The sequence below is a fragment of the Apteryx rowi genome, unplaced genomic scaffold (assembly GCF_003343035.1).
Source record: "Apteryx rowi isolate R43461 unplaced genomic scaffold, aptRow1 scaffold_70, whole genome shotgun sequence".
In the NCBI taxonomy this organism is placed as follows: Eukaryota; Metazoa; Chordata; class Aves; order Apterygiformes; family Apterygidae; genus Apteryx; species Apteryx rowi.
The window spans coordinates 1215096-1231846 of record NW_020450983.1 but is presented as its reverse complement, the minus strand read 5'-3'; the positions used below and the strand labels follow the sequence as shown (position 1 = coordinate 1231846).

Here is a 16751-nt window from a genome sequence, read left to right as displayed (position 1 = left end):
CCCGGGCCCCCCCGCGCACTGCTCGGGAAGCCGCTCACCTTCCCCCCCTGCGGCGGGCGCGGGACGCTGTTCTGCGCGGAAGACCTTAATTTAAGTGCTAGGCAAGGCGGAGAGCGGAAAGCCCCCAAATTTACGGTCTGGGGGCGGGAGAGGGAATTACACCCCTCCCCTGCAGCCTTCTCCGGTAGCACTCGGTATCCTTTGGAGAGAGAGATGCAGCGCTAGGTGCAAGCTGCCTATTCCCCAGGCGCCGAGAGGAGAAAAACATTTATCTGAGCCCGTTCCCGCTGTCGCCGGGGCTGCGCGCCCGCCGCCCGCCAGCCCGCGTGGGCAGCCAGCAGCAACCCGATGCCACTGGCTTCCTGCGTACGTGTGACCCCAGCAATTAGCCGAAAAGGTTTTAAGATACCCCCGTTTTCCTCTTCCTTGCTGGGCATGCAGGCTTAGGCACCGGGGCTCTGATTTGCAGAAGTGTCTAGCGTTCACATCTCCAGCGAAGTCATTGACAAAAGAAGTGCTTGTCGTATTAGCAAGCTGAAGTTAGACTACCAGAAATTAAGACACCCAAAACAAACTGTTTTTAACAATGTTTTTTTTATGTATGTCTTCAAAAGACAAATGAGTATATGTGTGTCTTTAATGGGAAGCAAAACTCATTAGTGTTTATAAAGCATTTATGACTAACCCATTAGAAGTGGCATTAAGGTACAGTTTAGTTCTATACTTTTTACTACTGAGGCAATTGGGTACTAGAAGAGAAAGAATATGTAAGTTTTTAATCACATGGACTTTTTAGATCAAGATCAATTGTTTTTCTGATGATCCAGCTCAACGACAAACTGTGCTAGTTGCAAAAAATTCTGAGTAAGACCTGAGATTATGTAGCTGGTCAGACTAGATGGTTCCACAGGCCTCAAAATCTGTGAAACTCATCTAATTCATATTGCTCAGCTCACTCCACTGCATTGAACAGGCAGACTCCTAGAAGGTCTGCATTAAACCCCTCTTAAATACAATGAAGCCCATCTAGCACAAGCAGTTATTTGATGGGAGCTGCACCTTTGAGGCTGCATCTGACTGAGTCACTCAAGAATCAGAGTGGTTTTGGATTTAGGAGGAAGATATGGCAGAATGCCTGAGAGAGGCTTCCAGGGGAAGGATGACTTTTATGACCTGTCTTTGCTATTCTTGTTTCCTCTTTCCGGTTCAGGACAGTACAGACAATGACAGATACAAAGACTAGAAATAGTAAACTCATCCATTTAGAAATTTGTGGGGAAGGAGGATAAACACACAGGCAAAAATTGCACACCGGAAGACAGTTCTAAATCATCACCCTAGAGAGTCTTAACTCCATTGAGGGTTCAGGGAACTTTGCTGCTAACTTTTATCTTCTTACTGCACCTGCATTTGTCCCTAAAATAGCTCATCTCTTCCCATGAGTCAGATTTTCAAAAAAGCTCAACATCCATGTAGACACTAACTTTTGGGCCAGTTTTCTAGGAGCTCAGCATACTAAGTTCTTACACAGTATAAAAAGCTTTTCTGAAAAAAAAATCTAGTCCTCCTCTAGCTGACCAAACAAGAAACCAGATTCTCCTATCTTCAAGTTCAGCCCCTCATGAGGGGCTGTATTCAAACACTGTTATTGTGAGTGGGCTTCACTACCTTGCTCATTGAGAGAAATGTATGTGGCTTCACAAACCAGCTGTTTGGTCATTTTCATTGCAGTTTCTCTAGGATCTCACAGTTGCAAAGAGGCCCCTGGGCTTCTCTGCCTTCCAGGATATTGTGTTGTCGGCAGTGCCGTGGTGTGGGAAGACGACTGAGGGTAGGTAAGTGCATTTCTCCTGGAGCGATAGGCTATGGGGTGCTGAGTCAATAGTCAGGAGAGGATCCAGACATCCAATCGTTGCTCTAACCAGTGGCTGAGCGTTTGTGCAATTATTGGAAATGACCTTCCCTGCTTTTGAGTATATTTACAGAGCAGACTCTGAACTTGTGAGGTTAGTGGGAAGTTAATCATGTAAAAGTACTAATAAGCAAGAATTCTGTTCAGAGGAAAAATACATGCATTTCCCCAGGCTTTGTGGGCGTTGATGCAAGCCTGACATTAACGTATATCTAATCAATCTTAGCTTATCCTGACAGTAAGTTTGCACTTTTTCTGCTGTTGCAAAAAAGATGAATGTCATATCTCTGGATCCCAATGTCAATTATTTTTGCTTTAAATTATTTTAAATTTAAATTGCTTAAAATATATAAAAGAGGTATTTATTCCCTGTCCAAAGAAGAAAAATTTTGTATTCAGTATCAGTATTCAGGTGCACAGATATACTGTCAAGAGTAGGAGAGAGAAAGGTGAAGTTCCACATTTAACCTTAACTCTGAACAGTCTTTTGTTACATAATTTTGTATTCCATTATCTAAGATGTACTGTAATATCCATCATACATTTTTGCTAATCTTATGCAGACTATGTCTAACACCTTGTAATTGTCCTTCATTCCACTATTCCCCATTATTTTCCATTACATGATTATTCACTATCTTTACTACCTTTATGCAGTTAGTACTTCTCTCTCCTGTGAGTGGGCTAGATCCTCCATAGTCATACAAACTACGTCAATGGGGAATATGGCTCCTGGTACATTAGTCCTGTAAAGGGTAAATGAAATATAATTTTAATTAAGCTCTTACAATGCTATCTTCTTATGTACAAAAGCAAGTCTGCACCCCTCCATGGCTCTGACTTATCCCCCTGCTACCCTTCTCCTCATCGTGTGTACAGTCCTGCCTCAAACACCCTGGAAGAGGTCTAAAAAGCTGTCTAAGCATAACCCCCCTTCTCTCTGCCACTTGCTTCGAAAAGGAAATGCCAGGAAGTCGTTTCAGTATGCCTGCTCAGTGGCACATGTGGGATTACTACCCATCCATCCCAGATTATCTGCTGGTGGGGCAAGTGTTAAAGGTGCGCAGTTCTTGTGCTTCCTCACTGTGCCAACAAGTCCTCCCGTCTCTCCTCAACAGCCAAGCTGGGGCTAGTGATAGTTTAGCCTATAAAGAGTATCCACATATGAAAAATTTATACCAGGAGCACAACATACTGTAGCTGCAGTTCAGTGCATGAGGCAAATCCGCGTGCTCTTGGAGGAACACAGCTGTCCAAGCTGCCCTTAGCCCCGCATAATTGCCTGTACTGCAAGGGAGGGATACGTGGCACTTGACTGGAAGGTGAGTTATCTAGCCGCCAGTTTGGACAGGTTACATATATGAGCAATTTTTCACTGTTGTTTGTGAAAGAAACAGTAGCTTTGGCTAATCAACTCTGACTCCATCTTCATACTAGTATGAAATACTTCAAGGCCTTCTGTGTATGTTTATGTATCAGTAAGAAAGAAGTCAAATAGTTTGGAAAGGCGATAACTTGAGAAGTAGAATATTATTATGTGTTTAAAGACAACAGCTCAAATTTCAATTAATACAAAGTCAGAGTTATTCCATTCACCACCAATTTATAATATTGAGGAGTTGGCCCTATATTATGAGTCAAACCTTTGAGGGCTCACAGAATACATAATAGGTTTTAAAACAATTTTTGATAACTTAATTCCAGTACTACAATATTTCCTAAGGCTTTTTGTTTAAAAGGAAGATATCAGAAGAAAAACATGCAAAGTAGTTTGCTGTCAGAAATCTTGAGGTTTTGCTGCTTTCTAAAGAGTTTTCATTAGTACCTATTAATGGAATCTGGAATTATTTGGACAGACACTACCAGCATTATCTTTCTTGGGGCACTGATGAAAATCTGTACAAGGGCCCTCTCTCCTGGACAATTCAGGTTTGCCTGTACGAAACTTCTGCAAGGCATGCAGGCACACCTAGTGTGAATTTTCTCCCAAGTTTACCTTGTTGGTTACCCAGTTAGTTTCATTGATGCAGTATCCTAAGAACTCACAGCTCAGATCTGAAGTAGAGATGGGAGGGGAAAAGGATTGCACTGAGGTGTCCCTTATCCCTTCTTTAGTCTGGCATAGCTGCACCTGAAATCTCTAACATTTTCAGTAGTTCTTACTAGGCATCATTGAAAGCTGTAGTCAATGAACACTTAAAATTTATTTTACTGGAAGTTTCTCACAGGTTAGCACAGAGGAGACCTCTTCCAGGGCTCCCCTAAATCTAGAATAGAAAATACTCTTTCTTTGCCGTGCCTTTTCTTGTGTTACAACTGACTTCTGTTAAAATGGTTCACCACATTATAGGCCCTCAGTGGATGGTAGTATTTCTGTGTGAATTATTCTTTACCCAAAGATATTGCTGACTGAGGTGAAATTTGTTTCATTATGTTTTTTGAATTTTACCTATCTAGCATTTCATTAATTAATTTTGTTTAACACAACATTAATRTGTTATCTATTGAAGAATAGAAAATAAATATATATTTAATGATTGGATTTAATTTCTCTTATTTCAACTCTATTTCAATAATCATAATGCTATAATAAGTGAATTTTGCAGAAGACCAAATAGAAATTCATTGCTTCTAATCTCTATGCTGGTTTCCTTCTCTCTTTTGACTGTTGTGAAGTTGATGGCTCTTTCTATTTCTCCAGAGACCAAAAGAAGACAAAAAATTACCATCTCTGGTAATTTGTATCATTACATTTCTAGTCTCCATGGAAACCCCTGTTGTGCTCCACGGTCATGTAACATTTCAATATGTTGCAGGATAAATCAGATGGAAGGAGGATTTCGTTCTACACCTTGGCTGTTACTCAATTAAAAATTGCTTGCAAATTGTTTTGAGACTATTTTCACTTTGTGTTGTAATCTTCAATTGCAGTAACAATGGAAGAAATCGAAGTAACCAAATTAAGGTATTATGGCCTGATTCTACATACCTATGCACATAACTCTGCCACTTGGTTTGATTTTGATAGGCACTGGCATTCATTTGAAAGAATTCACTGATTTTAATAGGATTATTTGGATTAATACTATGGAAACTGAAAGCATAATAGCAAACTATTTGTCAAATTGACTCTGATACAAGTTTAAAACTTGCTGGAGAGGTAGTAACAATCTCTTCTTTGTAATTTATATAAGCAAAGCATTCTGAAAATCAAGAATCTTATAATCTTTTTCCTTCTCTGTCATGACTCTTATCCTTCCACTACTGAAGAAGAAATACATCTCAAAACTGGTTTCCTCTGAAAAAATATGGTAACTTCATCTACCTGCCTGTTCATCATCTCCTTTTTTATTCCAAGCTTTATCAACTTGAACACAAAAGCACATGATCTAAGTGGGATAGCAGAGGTGATACAGAAGAAGAAATACACATCTAGAGACCAGTCTTACTTTGTAACCACAGACAACCCATGAAGAGTAAGCGCACTCAGCCATATACAAGTAAGTAAATATATCATGATGGAAATGATGCAACCTCCTGTAAACCCCTAAGTATTCCTACATAGACAGCCATGATAATAAGAAATGTAAAGAAATGCATAAATTAGAGAGTTTTCTAAGCATTTTACATTTGAACAATGAAAACCCAGTAATCAACTGAGAATTGCACTAAAATATAATGGTGAAATATGGTTGTGATTTATCTTATTCACTATAACCAAACTACAGAATCTGATCATTTCATACTAATTTTGAAGGTATTGTATTTTTTTCAGAGTACCGTGGAGAAAATGTATACTAGTCGAGAGGATATTGGATATGATTTTGGAGATGACTCAAAAGATGGAAGTAAGACAGTTCAGCCTAATCCAAACGTCGATGGAGGATGGGCTTGGATGATTGTACTTTCCTCTTTCCTTGTACACATTCTTATCATGGGGTCCCAAATGGCCCTTGGAATACTCAACATGGAATGGCTGGAAGAATTTAATCAAAGTCGAGGCTTAACAGCATGGGTTAGCTCCCTTAGCATGGGAATTACACTTATTGTAGGTATGTTCCAGCATAATTTCTGAACTACATAGATTTTTAGAATATGTTTGCCACTCAGAGCCCTCAAATATTTTTTTGCAGTTTTCATATTTATTAGTGAAGCTAAGCAAGTTCTCCTGAGTTGCCTTTTTAAAGTCACCAGGACAAATTTTAGAGAGAGGGACAAATTTTAGTTAGAGGGAGACAGGAAACAGCAGGGAAGATGGTAGAAAAAGCAATTAGACCAGGAGTCAACACAAGCAGGGAAGGATGCTGGTGACTTCAAGGCCTCAGTAAACTGAAGAAAACAGATCATCTGGGATGTTTGTAGTCCTCTTTGTACTCTATTTGGGAAGGAGTCATATGTTGAATTTAGACAGTGAACTAATTTGTATTTTAGTTTGCCAGCTGAACTAAAATGTATTTTTTAAATTGTGGTTGTATCAACCCAAAATAAAATCTATAGAGGTGTGTATATATGTGTGTGTGTATACACAGACACACAGACACCCCCCCCCCCACTTCTCTCTAAATTAATTTTGAGTAAGTTGAGCTCAGGTCTACCTAAAATATTCCAGTGAATATGAACTGAAAAGGCTTACTTTCTAGTTATATGTAAAGTATAGTTGATTGGTTGAATTTTTCTTTCCACAATTTTGAACAGTAATAGGGAAAATAAACTGAATTGCATGACTAAACTGATGTTTAACATTTTGTTTAAAGCATGTAATAAGATAAGAATCTTCACATGAAAAAATATTAAAGAGTGTAAATAGATATTTAAATAAATAACAATTTTTTCATGTCATTTAACAGGTCCTTTCATTGGTTTATTCATTAGCATGTGTGGGTGCCGCAGGACAGCAATAATTGGAGGGATACTAAATGCCCTAGGCTGGATACTGAGTGCCTATGCCTCAAATGTGCACTACCTCTTCATTACATTTGGAGTGACAGCTGGTAAGCTGTATTAACATTTGAAAGTTCTTTTAATTGTTTTTAATGCCTTTTGGAAGTTATCATCTGGTGAGCAAAAGAGAGAAGTTAAACTGGTTCCTGTATCATTTTTCCCAATTAAAAAAAGAGATTTAATTATGGAATGTAACTTAATGTTTGTTTTTAGCTTATTCAGCTCTCAGATGATCTGGCATTCCACTCTAATTATAGGCATAATAGACACCTTTCATTTCAGTGGAGTTATTCCAGCTTTTCTTTCACACTTTTTACAGCCTGTTATCTTTCCAGAAAACTTCTGTATTAAATCAGTGGATCAGACCCAGTGGCTTTTGTTGTCATGAAAATCTACCATGTGAAGATGATATTTTTATCAGTTTCTCCCAAATGAATATATTAGATGACAGAAAAATTATTGTAACCAAAATTCTAAAAAGTACAATTCAAAGATGTTAAAATACTTTTGAACTGTATATATAGCTAACTCCTCTCTTTGTCGTTTAAAGAAACAGCTAATATTTTCTACAGGAGCTGCTCCACATTAATGAAATACTGGAATGTGATATGTGCTGTTTCAAAACCCATTTTAAAGGGTGTAACGTCTATGTTTTTAATGAAAAAAGAAACTAAATAGATAAGCATGTCTTTTTTGCAAAGAGGTTATTGTGTCTGTTTCCTCTTCTGAATCCTTGTTGGTAGATTTGATCTGCTCGAATCAGGACAGTGCACGCAGTCTTTTTTCATATGTAGTCTCTAATAAAGCTTATTCAGATTAGATCAATAACCACTAATAAATAACAACAAATTTTGCTACAGACTTGTGAGAGAGAGGTGGGAGAAACAGGTAACATAATTTCCTTTTGAAGGTTTGTTGGAGGACTTGATTATTTGGTTATGTCACACTGTTGCTTAATAGCTGTAACCATCACTAAATAACTGTTTTACTGATTTTTGCAGCCTGCTGTAGTCTCTATTACTCATGGTTCCTTTCTGGAAAAAGAAACTATTAATAGATATGAATCAAAAATGTTAAATGTTCCAAATAAGAAAAATAAAATTTGGCCTTTAATTATTACCTGAGAAACATTGAGCTCAAAGAGCTTTAAAATATTATCCACTCCACAGATAATATGGCCAGTTACATTTGCAAATGAAGCATGGTATCCATGTTTTATATGACAGAATCACTATGAAAAAAAACTGTCTGTAATTTTGGTAATAGCTTCCAGACCCTCCAATGCCCTCAAAAAACCCTTGAGCAGAATTTCACAGAATCCTGCAGATTTTCTATATGTAATTTTTTAATAGTTCTCTGAATAGACAAGAATTGAGTCTAACAAGGATCACAGTTATGACTGTCATTTACTTTTTTAAATGAGCGTACTGTAAATTCCAGGGCAAAGAACAACAATTACAGGCAAGGTTCTGCCCTTTGGCAATTTCTGTTTACACCTACATGCACTGTATTGAGGCAGACAGGAATCAACACACTCTCTTTCTCTCAACCCTTGCTGCTTTTCAGAAAGAGCATACCAAAAAAAATGGACAAAAAGGCAGAGAATATGTAGAGAATTTAAAAAGTAAGGTAAAAAACTAGGTTTTCAGAAAAATATGAGGCAAATTTTCACATGAGATGCAAAAGTGAGATGCTAGCGCCAGAGTAATTCTGGGCAGAAAACCGGTGTAGAGGTGCCTGAGGTGTTGCCTCCATCTCTGAGAGGCTTCCAGGCACCGTCCCCTCCCTCATCGTCCCCTCACTGTCCCCACTGTCCCCCCCTCCACCGTCCCCTCACTCACCTTCCTCTCACTCACTGTCCTCTCCTCTCGTCTCCTCATGCACTGTCCCCTCATTCACCATCCTCTCCCTCACCATCCTCTCCTTCATGCTCCCCTCCCTCATGCTCCCCTCCCTCACCGTTCCCTCCCTCACCACGCCCTCCCTCACGCTCCCCTCTCTCACTGTCCCCTCCCTCACCATCCTCTCCCTCACCATCCTCTCCCTCCCTCACGCTCCCCTCCCTCACCATCCTCTCCTCTCACCGTCCCCTCCCTCACTGTCCTCTCCCTCACCATCCTCTCCCTCCCTCACCATCCTCTCCTCTCACTGTCCCCTCCCTCACYGTCCYCTCCCTCACCATCCTCTCCTCTCACCATCCTCTCCTCTCACCGTCCCCTCCCTCACTGTCCTCTCCCTCATTCATGTCCTCTCCCTCACCATCCTCTCCCTCCCTCACCATCCTCTCCTCTCACCATCCTCTCCTCTCACTGTCCCCTCCCTCACTGTCCTCTCCCTCATTCACATCCTCTCCCTCACCATCCTCTCCCCTCACCGTCCCCTCCCTCACTGTCCTCTCCCTCATTCACATCCTCTCCCTCACCATCCTCTCCTCTCACCGTCGCTTCCCTCAGGCCCGCTGCCTCCCGCTGCAGACCCGTTGTCGCCCCGCACTCCCTCTCCCGAGCGCGGTCGCCTCAGCAGGGCTCCTCTCCCCCAGCTCCTCCGGCTCCTGCCCCCGGCCGCCAGGCCCACCGCGGCGTGGGAGGCCCAGGCCCGGCCGGCCCCACCGCCCTCCCTCCCTCCGCAGCCTGGAGGGCGCCGAGGAGCTGCCTGCCCCGCGCCGCCCGGCCCGGTCTCTGCCCGGCACCGGCTGCCGCTGCCGGGAGACCCCCTTGTCCCGGCAAAACGTCCCCAGGCCCCGTGGCGGGGCCRAGCGCGGCCCACTCCCGCTATGAGCAAAAGCGTCGAGCCGCGAAGGAAACGGAGCGGAGAAGCCTGTGGCCCCAGAGTTGCATGCAGACGTAGCATGCGTTCACACGTAGCTAGCTCCCATCTCGCTATGTAGCCCACCGAATAAAAAAAATAACATATAACAATTTATAGGATTTCTTATTTCTCAGGAGTTCAGGGCAGTGCAGTAAATATTCATGCCGGTAGGAGCCTGGGCAGTGGGAAACTAGGAGACTGCAGAGCTGGTTTTTCACGGTCTTGCAAAGATCAGTAGCGACAGGCCAATCTGGAGTCTCTCAGAGGGCAGAGACATCCCTTAAAAGTTTGGCTGGATTTGGTGAGGGAAAGTTTGTGCCAAATAAAACCTGATAATGTATTTGCATAGCAAAGAAGTAAATGCTTCCAGCGGGCAAAACAGATCAACTCTGACCACTGTACATTGGAATGATTTTGAGGTGTTTTTTCAGACTTCGCTAGAATGACAGCCCTTCGTTGTCAGATTTGCCTGCAGGGTACCATGTAGCTTAGTTATTAGCTCTTTAGGGAAACTTTTAAGCCTAAAACAGTGTTTTAAATTATGATCACAGTGAATTTGAAAACATTTTATTCATATACCATTACTCTTGTCCTCCATAAATGTCAGAGATTTGCTGTGAGAAAAAATGTGCATCTGTTACAAGCTGGCAAATTAATGATGTGTTTGCAGGACTCTCAAAACTTTCTACTTGAAATAAGTATCATTAATATCCTGTTTTCTAATTACAAGTGATAGACTTCCTACAAAATTCAAGATATGCCTTTTAAGAATATGCCTTTTGATTATTGAATCAGATTATTAAGGATTTATCATCTTTATTATTAATAAATACTATTAATACTATTACTTATTAATAACAAATATCATTAAATATTAATAATTGTTTATCATTGAGGATTACTGAGTCACATTTGCAACTGTGTGGCCACTCCTTATATTTCCTTAGCTCAGGAGTGTCCAAAGAGAAACCTGAACGCTCCCCAAGGTCCCATCATGGTGAGAAACCCACTTGCTCACTCGTGAAACGGGTCTCGTTGTCACTGTGGCTCAATAATTACAAAGCAGGGAGAGAAATCAGCTGTAGATTTTCACTGCTGGTGAACTTAAGCAAAAGCAACAACACGTGACCCTAAACAATTTCTGATCACTGATACAATCAGATGCAAGTATTATAAATACACATATTTCAAAATAGGGTTTATTTATGTTTGTCTCCGTATTTAACTGTTACTGACTTATTGTGGGATTTTTGGTGCTTTCCGGTGATGTCACAGTGAACTGAGATACACGTTTCATCTTCAGTGCGTTTCAGTTTTTCCAGCAGTTAAATAGCAGTACTGTATCTCACTGGAATGAATATCTCGAATTTTGGAAAATGCTACAAGATAGCAAATTGAAGTTAGTATAAGAATTGATTATCTATTCCTCATTTTACTATTTTACTTGCACAAAAGTTAGGAATAAATCCGGTATGTTTGTTGTTTATGYGACCTTTGCTGCTGCTTTTTATCTTGCTGGCAGAAAGTTCAGAATGATTTTAACTTTTATTTTCCTAGGTGTTGGGAGTGGCATGGTTTATCTACCTGCAGTGGTCATGGTGGGACAGTATTTTCAGAAGAGAAGAGCACTTGCACAAGGACTCAGTACAACAGGAACAGGGTTTGGAGCTTTCTTAATGACTGCTTTACTGAAGTATCTGTGTGTGGAATTTGGATGGAGGAACGCAATGTTCATCCAGGGAGCGATCTCTCTGAACCTTTGTGTCTGTGGGGCACTCATGAGACCACTTTCTCCCAAAGAGGTTGTTAATGAAAAGTATGTTGTGAGAAATAATAGTGAAGTTAATCACGCAAAAGCTCTGTCCCATTCCACAGAAACTATAAAATCTAATGGAGTCTTAAATGAAGAACAGGAAAAAAAAGAAGAGGCAACAAATGAAGAAGTGCTTGACAGTGTTCAGCGCATAGAAAGTRGAGGTAAATCTAGAAGTGGAAAGAATATGTACGGACTGTGCATTCTTAAGACAGTGAGCCAGCTGACAGTTACAGTCAGGAAGGGGTTTGGAATATGGTACTCCAGTTACTTTGGAGCTGCATCACTGTTTACCAATAGAGTGTTTGTGGCCTTTATAGTTTGGGCTTTGTTTGCCTATAGCAGCTTTGTCATTCCCTTTATTCATCTTCCAGAAATAGTCAAGCAGTACAATTTATCAAGTCAGAATAATATATTTCCTTTGACATCAATTATAGCCATTGTTCATATATTTGGTAAAGTGATCCTTGGAATCATCTCTGATTTACCTTGCATCAGCACTTGGAATGTCTTCCTCATGGCTAACTTTACCCTGGTCGCCTGTATTCTTATTTTGCCATTAATGCAAACATACATTAGTCTGGCTGTGATTTGCGCTCTAATAGGATTTTCTAGTGGCTATTTTTCTCTAATGCCTGTTGTGACTGAAGATTTAGTTGGAACTAAACACCTTGCAAATGCCTATGGCATCATCATTTGTGCCAATGGAATATCTGCATTGCTTGGACCACCCTTTGCAGGTAAAAAGTTCAAATTTCTAACCAGCAGATGTTTGTATTATATAACCACATGACTGTCTATATTATTTATCTTTCTTACATTACAAACATGTGTACTTAACAAAATTACACCTGCTCCAGAGTGGACTGTAACCTCCATCTTTACATTGTACATATTTACAGATTACATTTGCTGGCTATTCACGCATTACAAATTACCATCCTTGCAAATAACCCATATGTATTACAAACTATCCTTTCAATGGTATGTTTCTTTCAAATATTATCACATACTTTTTAAAAAGTTTAGAACAGGTTAACCTATTATTATGTGTTTTGTGTAGTATATGCACTATATTCACATACATGCTCATGCCCATATCTAGATGAGAAAATGATGGCTAGACAGTTTTCAGGGTAGGCAGGTATTGGTACCATACTATTACCCCCAAGAACTATAAACTGTGTTTGGGCTTCACCACTTTAAGGTGCCAATGGATGTGTTGATCCAACTTATTTCCAGCTGAACTGGCTTTGGCTTTCCTTCAGCCAGCAATATCTATTTTTGGGGCTGCACTGCCCTTAATATCTTTACTGCCATCCACAGCAGAAGGAAGAAGCGTATGTCATGTCATCCCTAAAGTCTMTTATGTTGAAACAAACATTCATTACAAGTTTACCCATAGAAAGAGGCAGGGAAGTACAGGACGGAAATACATACTGATTGTCAGTACCATAGCCAGACTATGGTGAGCTTTTACGGACCTGTAAATCAAAAAAAGAAAAGCATTAAGAAGCCTTATAAGTAATGGTCATGGTCAGCAAGGGATGGCACTAGGCTGACCTAAAGCTATTAGCAGCACAACAGTTATCTTTCTCTTTGCACCACTGAGATAGCTAAAATGATTTAGAAGAAAGCTCATTCAGTATCCATTGAAAAGCAGCAAYGTTTTACTCAATTACACACTTTTTTAGCACTTCTCAGTCTATGCTGAACATATCTTTGTATTTGGTCTTTAGTAATGAAGCAAATAGGATGAAATTATTTGGTGTAAAATAAGCTTCTGATCTTAAGATTACATTGCAATGCAACCAGCATGGCATGAGGGAATTTTGCTATTTTGTGTTTTCAAACCTTTCTGAAATAATTTTAAGGTAGTTCTGCATTTGCCAAGGAATTAAGGTTGAAATGAGAGTCATCACAGTACTGAGATTATATCTTTTGAAAAAGCATTTATCTGTATCTGAGTTCTTGAGAAAGCTATTGGGAATGTGTTTGCTTGCACAAGGCACAGCATTCAATCTAACCTGCATAATACAGAAGTAGCATCAGGCATTTTACAATAGTGGGGTGGAATAAATAATTGGTTTGAGATTCCAAAATGTCAGATCTATTATACTCATATATCTGAAAAAATGTATAGCTTTAAAGATAACATCATTGCTTGGTTTCTCAGGACCCTGGAGGACACAAAGACGTAAGTCCCTTTTTAAGACTTCCAAAATACTTAAATGATGGGGTAGGTTTTGTACTAGTTCTAGGTTGTGGTGAATGAACAACAGATTTTGTTAATACATTTCTATTTGTAGCATCTAGAGGAGGACACAATCACCACCTCTTTTTTCCACAAGAAGAACAACAATTTGACTGAAATGTCATGAGAGAAATGTGCAATATTGTTCATATATTCCCATGCAATTTTTCTTGTTCTCAAGCTTTGTAATGAACATATTTTGTCCTTATTTTGCAGGTTGGATCTATGACATCACACAAAAATATGATTTTTCTTTTTACATATGTGGCTTGCTATACATGGTGGGAATAATATTTTTACTTATCCAACCTTGTATTCAAAAGAAACAACCAAGAGAAAAATCTACAGAAGAGGCACAAGTATAGAACAATGGTACAGATGTTTTTTCTACAGAATTTCTTGTTTTTATGTTTCCAGTGGCAGTATAAAGCTGTTCTTCTTATGGAACCAGTCACATTGAGCTGTACTAAAGTGAAAACAAAACATGCTCCAAAATGCTAATAAATTATTAGATATATGCTTTTAAAATGAGTTAAAATTTTTTTACTTTAGAACAAATATAGAATTAGAAGCACACTACCAGTCTTTTAAAATCTGAACAGTGGTAGAAACCTTGACACTTGATTCTCTTAACTTTTTACCACTACACACTGGTGAAACTCCATTGACTGCAATGCAGTTACTCTGGATTTACACAAGTCCTAGAAGAGAATCTGATCTGGGTATGAATGATGTACAAAAATCCTTCCTACTATGTGTGCTAGCTGGTAAAAGATTAGTTACTGAGTATGAGAAGATGATGGTATTTCTTACCTGGCTAGTTAGTACCACCGAAATACTAGTACAATAATTCAATTAATTTAATGTATTAAAATTACTATTTCTGCGATGAAAAATTGAAAAAGAATTCTTATATTTTTCTGAAAGGGTTCTCTACTTCAAGGATTCTTATATTTTATTTTTTTTTAAGTATCATCTGCATAATAAGGTAGCCATCCTCAATATACAGGCTGCATTAAAAATGCTCTGACACTTAATGCATCTAAAGTAAAACAAACATAAAAGCAAAACCAGGGAATGAATGGAAAATATTAATTTGATTCTTCAACAGAAATGATGAGCAGCAAAGTCTGATGCTCTATTACATTAGTTCCACATACACTAGTTGCCACATTCAGATGGGGTGATTTTTGAAATTCTGATTTCAGTTCAACTACTTGAGCAGTTATTCATGATTTATACTGATATAATTGAGAATGGAATTTGGACCTGTGCACAGAGTGTCTTCTAATTTTGCTTACTGAGATTTAGCTATATTAGGATGGGCCAGATCCAATGTAAATTGCTATATTTGACTTAACTGACCTAGAGCTGCTGATTGTATCCCTGGCAGGTACAGAGACATCTGAGATGAGTAGGAATACTTTCTGTATTTTCAAAGTTATGCTTTGGAAAGCTAACTTTGGTCTGGTTCTAGTCTGCAGTCTTTTATGATACAGAAATAATTTATTTACATGCACAACAGCTCCTTTAAGAAATCTCTAACATAATACCTAAAGTATAAGAGAGAAAATAATATTTTGTTATGGCATATTCAGTTTCTTAAACCTGCCTCATAGTTTGATGCCTTACAGTTGAAGCATTTCACCAAGGATTTCCCAGACTGGAAAATGATTCCAGAAACAATTTGAAGTTCCTGGCTGCATTACACAATTAGACATATTGTACAATTTTGTATCGTTTTTTTGATTCTTTCTGTGGGAAATGTTTACCCTCCATAACCAATACTAAAGAAACAGAGACCAAATATCATTTTAGAAAGAACTAGAGTATAACATGTTAAGTTTTGCTAAAATTAATTTCAGAACAAAAAACCATTAAATTATGATCAGCTGTGTCGCTATATACAAGTACAGCATGAACTGGCTAAGACTAATTGCTTTTTTAATGTTTACTTGCTGGAGAATTAGATAATACAAAGCAGGAAAAGCTAAAGACCATTTAAAATCTTTAAATGAATTGTCTTAAACAACACTAAGCACCAGATGATCAGCATGGAATGTTTTGTATGATGCTACAAAACATACTTTTCTCAGCTTTGGGAGGTGAAGCTGATGTTAATTTTCAAATATCAAATAAAAATCACTTTGTAGTTCTTTTTGTCATGTTAGCTTTATAAAAGTTCTTTTCGTGATAAATCGGGTTCTTAGTTTAGTACTGATACATGCTGCTGAAATTCTCTAAAATAAAATTGATACTCTTCAAATAAATTGAACAGATCTTGGCAGGCAGTTCAGCAGGAAACAGTATAGTTATACAGACCTTTTTTATAGTTGCAAGGCTCRTTAAAAGATTCTGAACCTTGACTTATATTGTTTCATATTGTAATTCACTAGCTTCTTAGTTTTGCGCTTCTACAACTGTTGGCAGGGACATATTTTAAATAGATCACTGAAATGAGTTGAGTTAAAAAGGAAAACCTTAAGAAAACCCTGAACTACTGCAAAACTTAGATCAGTTCAGTGATATTGTATAGTATGTATGGCCCTCAAAACTGATATTAAAACAACTGAGATGGTAGTGAACTGCCACGTGGCGTGAACAAGCAGTCAGTGATTTCTTAAAATCAGTTTTGTTGCTGGAGAAAATATGACACTCTGACATCAGTTCTTTAGTTACAGGTTTAATGTCTTCTTGGTGTGAATGCTGCTACTAGATTTTAAGTATCCTTTATTGGTGAAACCCATATATATATATATGTATATGTGTATATATATATATATATATGCACACACACACACACTGAAGTGATGATTTGCAACAATTTTCTTCCTTTGTTTTGAAAGATACGTATCCTTTACACTTAGAACTTCACTTTGTCTTCTGTCAAAAACAATTTTATTTGCATATGACTGTAATGAATAATTTGTTCTCTTATGATATCTGCAATATATCTCCTTGCTGGGCTGTATACTGGGAATAAACTTACATTACCTGAAATTTCACTTTCTGTTCATTTGCCA

At 38.7% G+C, this 16751-nt stretch overlaps 1 protein-coding gene across 1 annotated transcript in view; it reads left to right on the top strand.

Annotated features, from left to right (window-relative positions):
* Positions 1 to 14636, top strand: part of SLC16A14 (solute carrier family 16 member 14) — a 15148-nt gene extending 512 nt beyond the window's left edge. The window contains exons 2-7 of the mRNA XM_026087035.1: positions 1732 to 1835; positions 5271 to 5412; positions 5688 to 5964; positions 6760 to 6903; positions 11219 to 12214; positions 13945 to 14636. Of these exons, the coding sequence (XP_025942820.1) occupies positions 5703 to 5964; positions 6760 to 6903; positions 11219 to 12214; positions 13945 to 14093 (1551 nt within the window). The 5' untranslated portion in view covers positions 1732 to 1835; positions 5271 to 5412; positions 5688 to 5702 and the 3' untranslated portion in view covers positions 14094 to 14636. The remainder of the gene's footprint in view (positions 1 to 1731; positions 1836 to 5270; positions 5413 to 5687; positions 5965 to 6759; positions 6904 to 11218; positions 12215 to 13944) is intronic.
* Positions 14637 to 16751: the final 2115 nt, after the last annotated feature.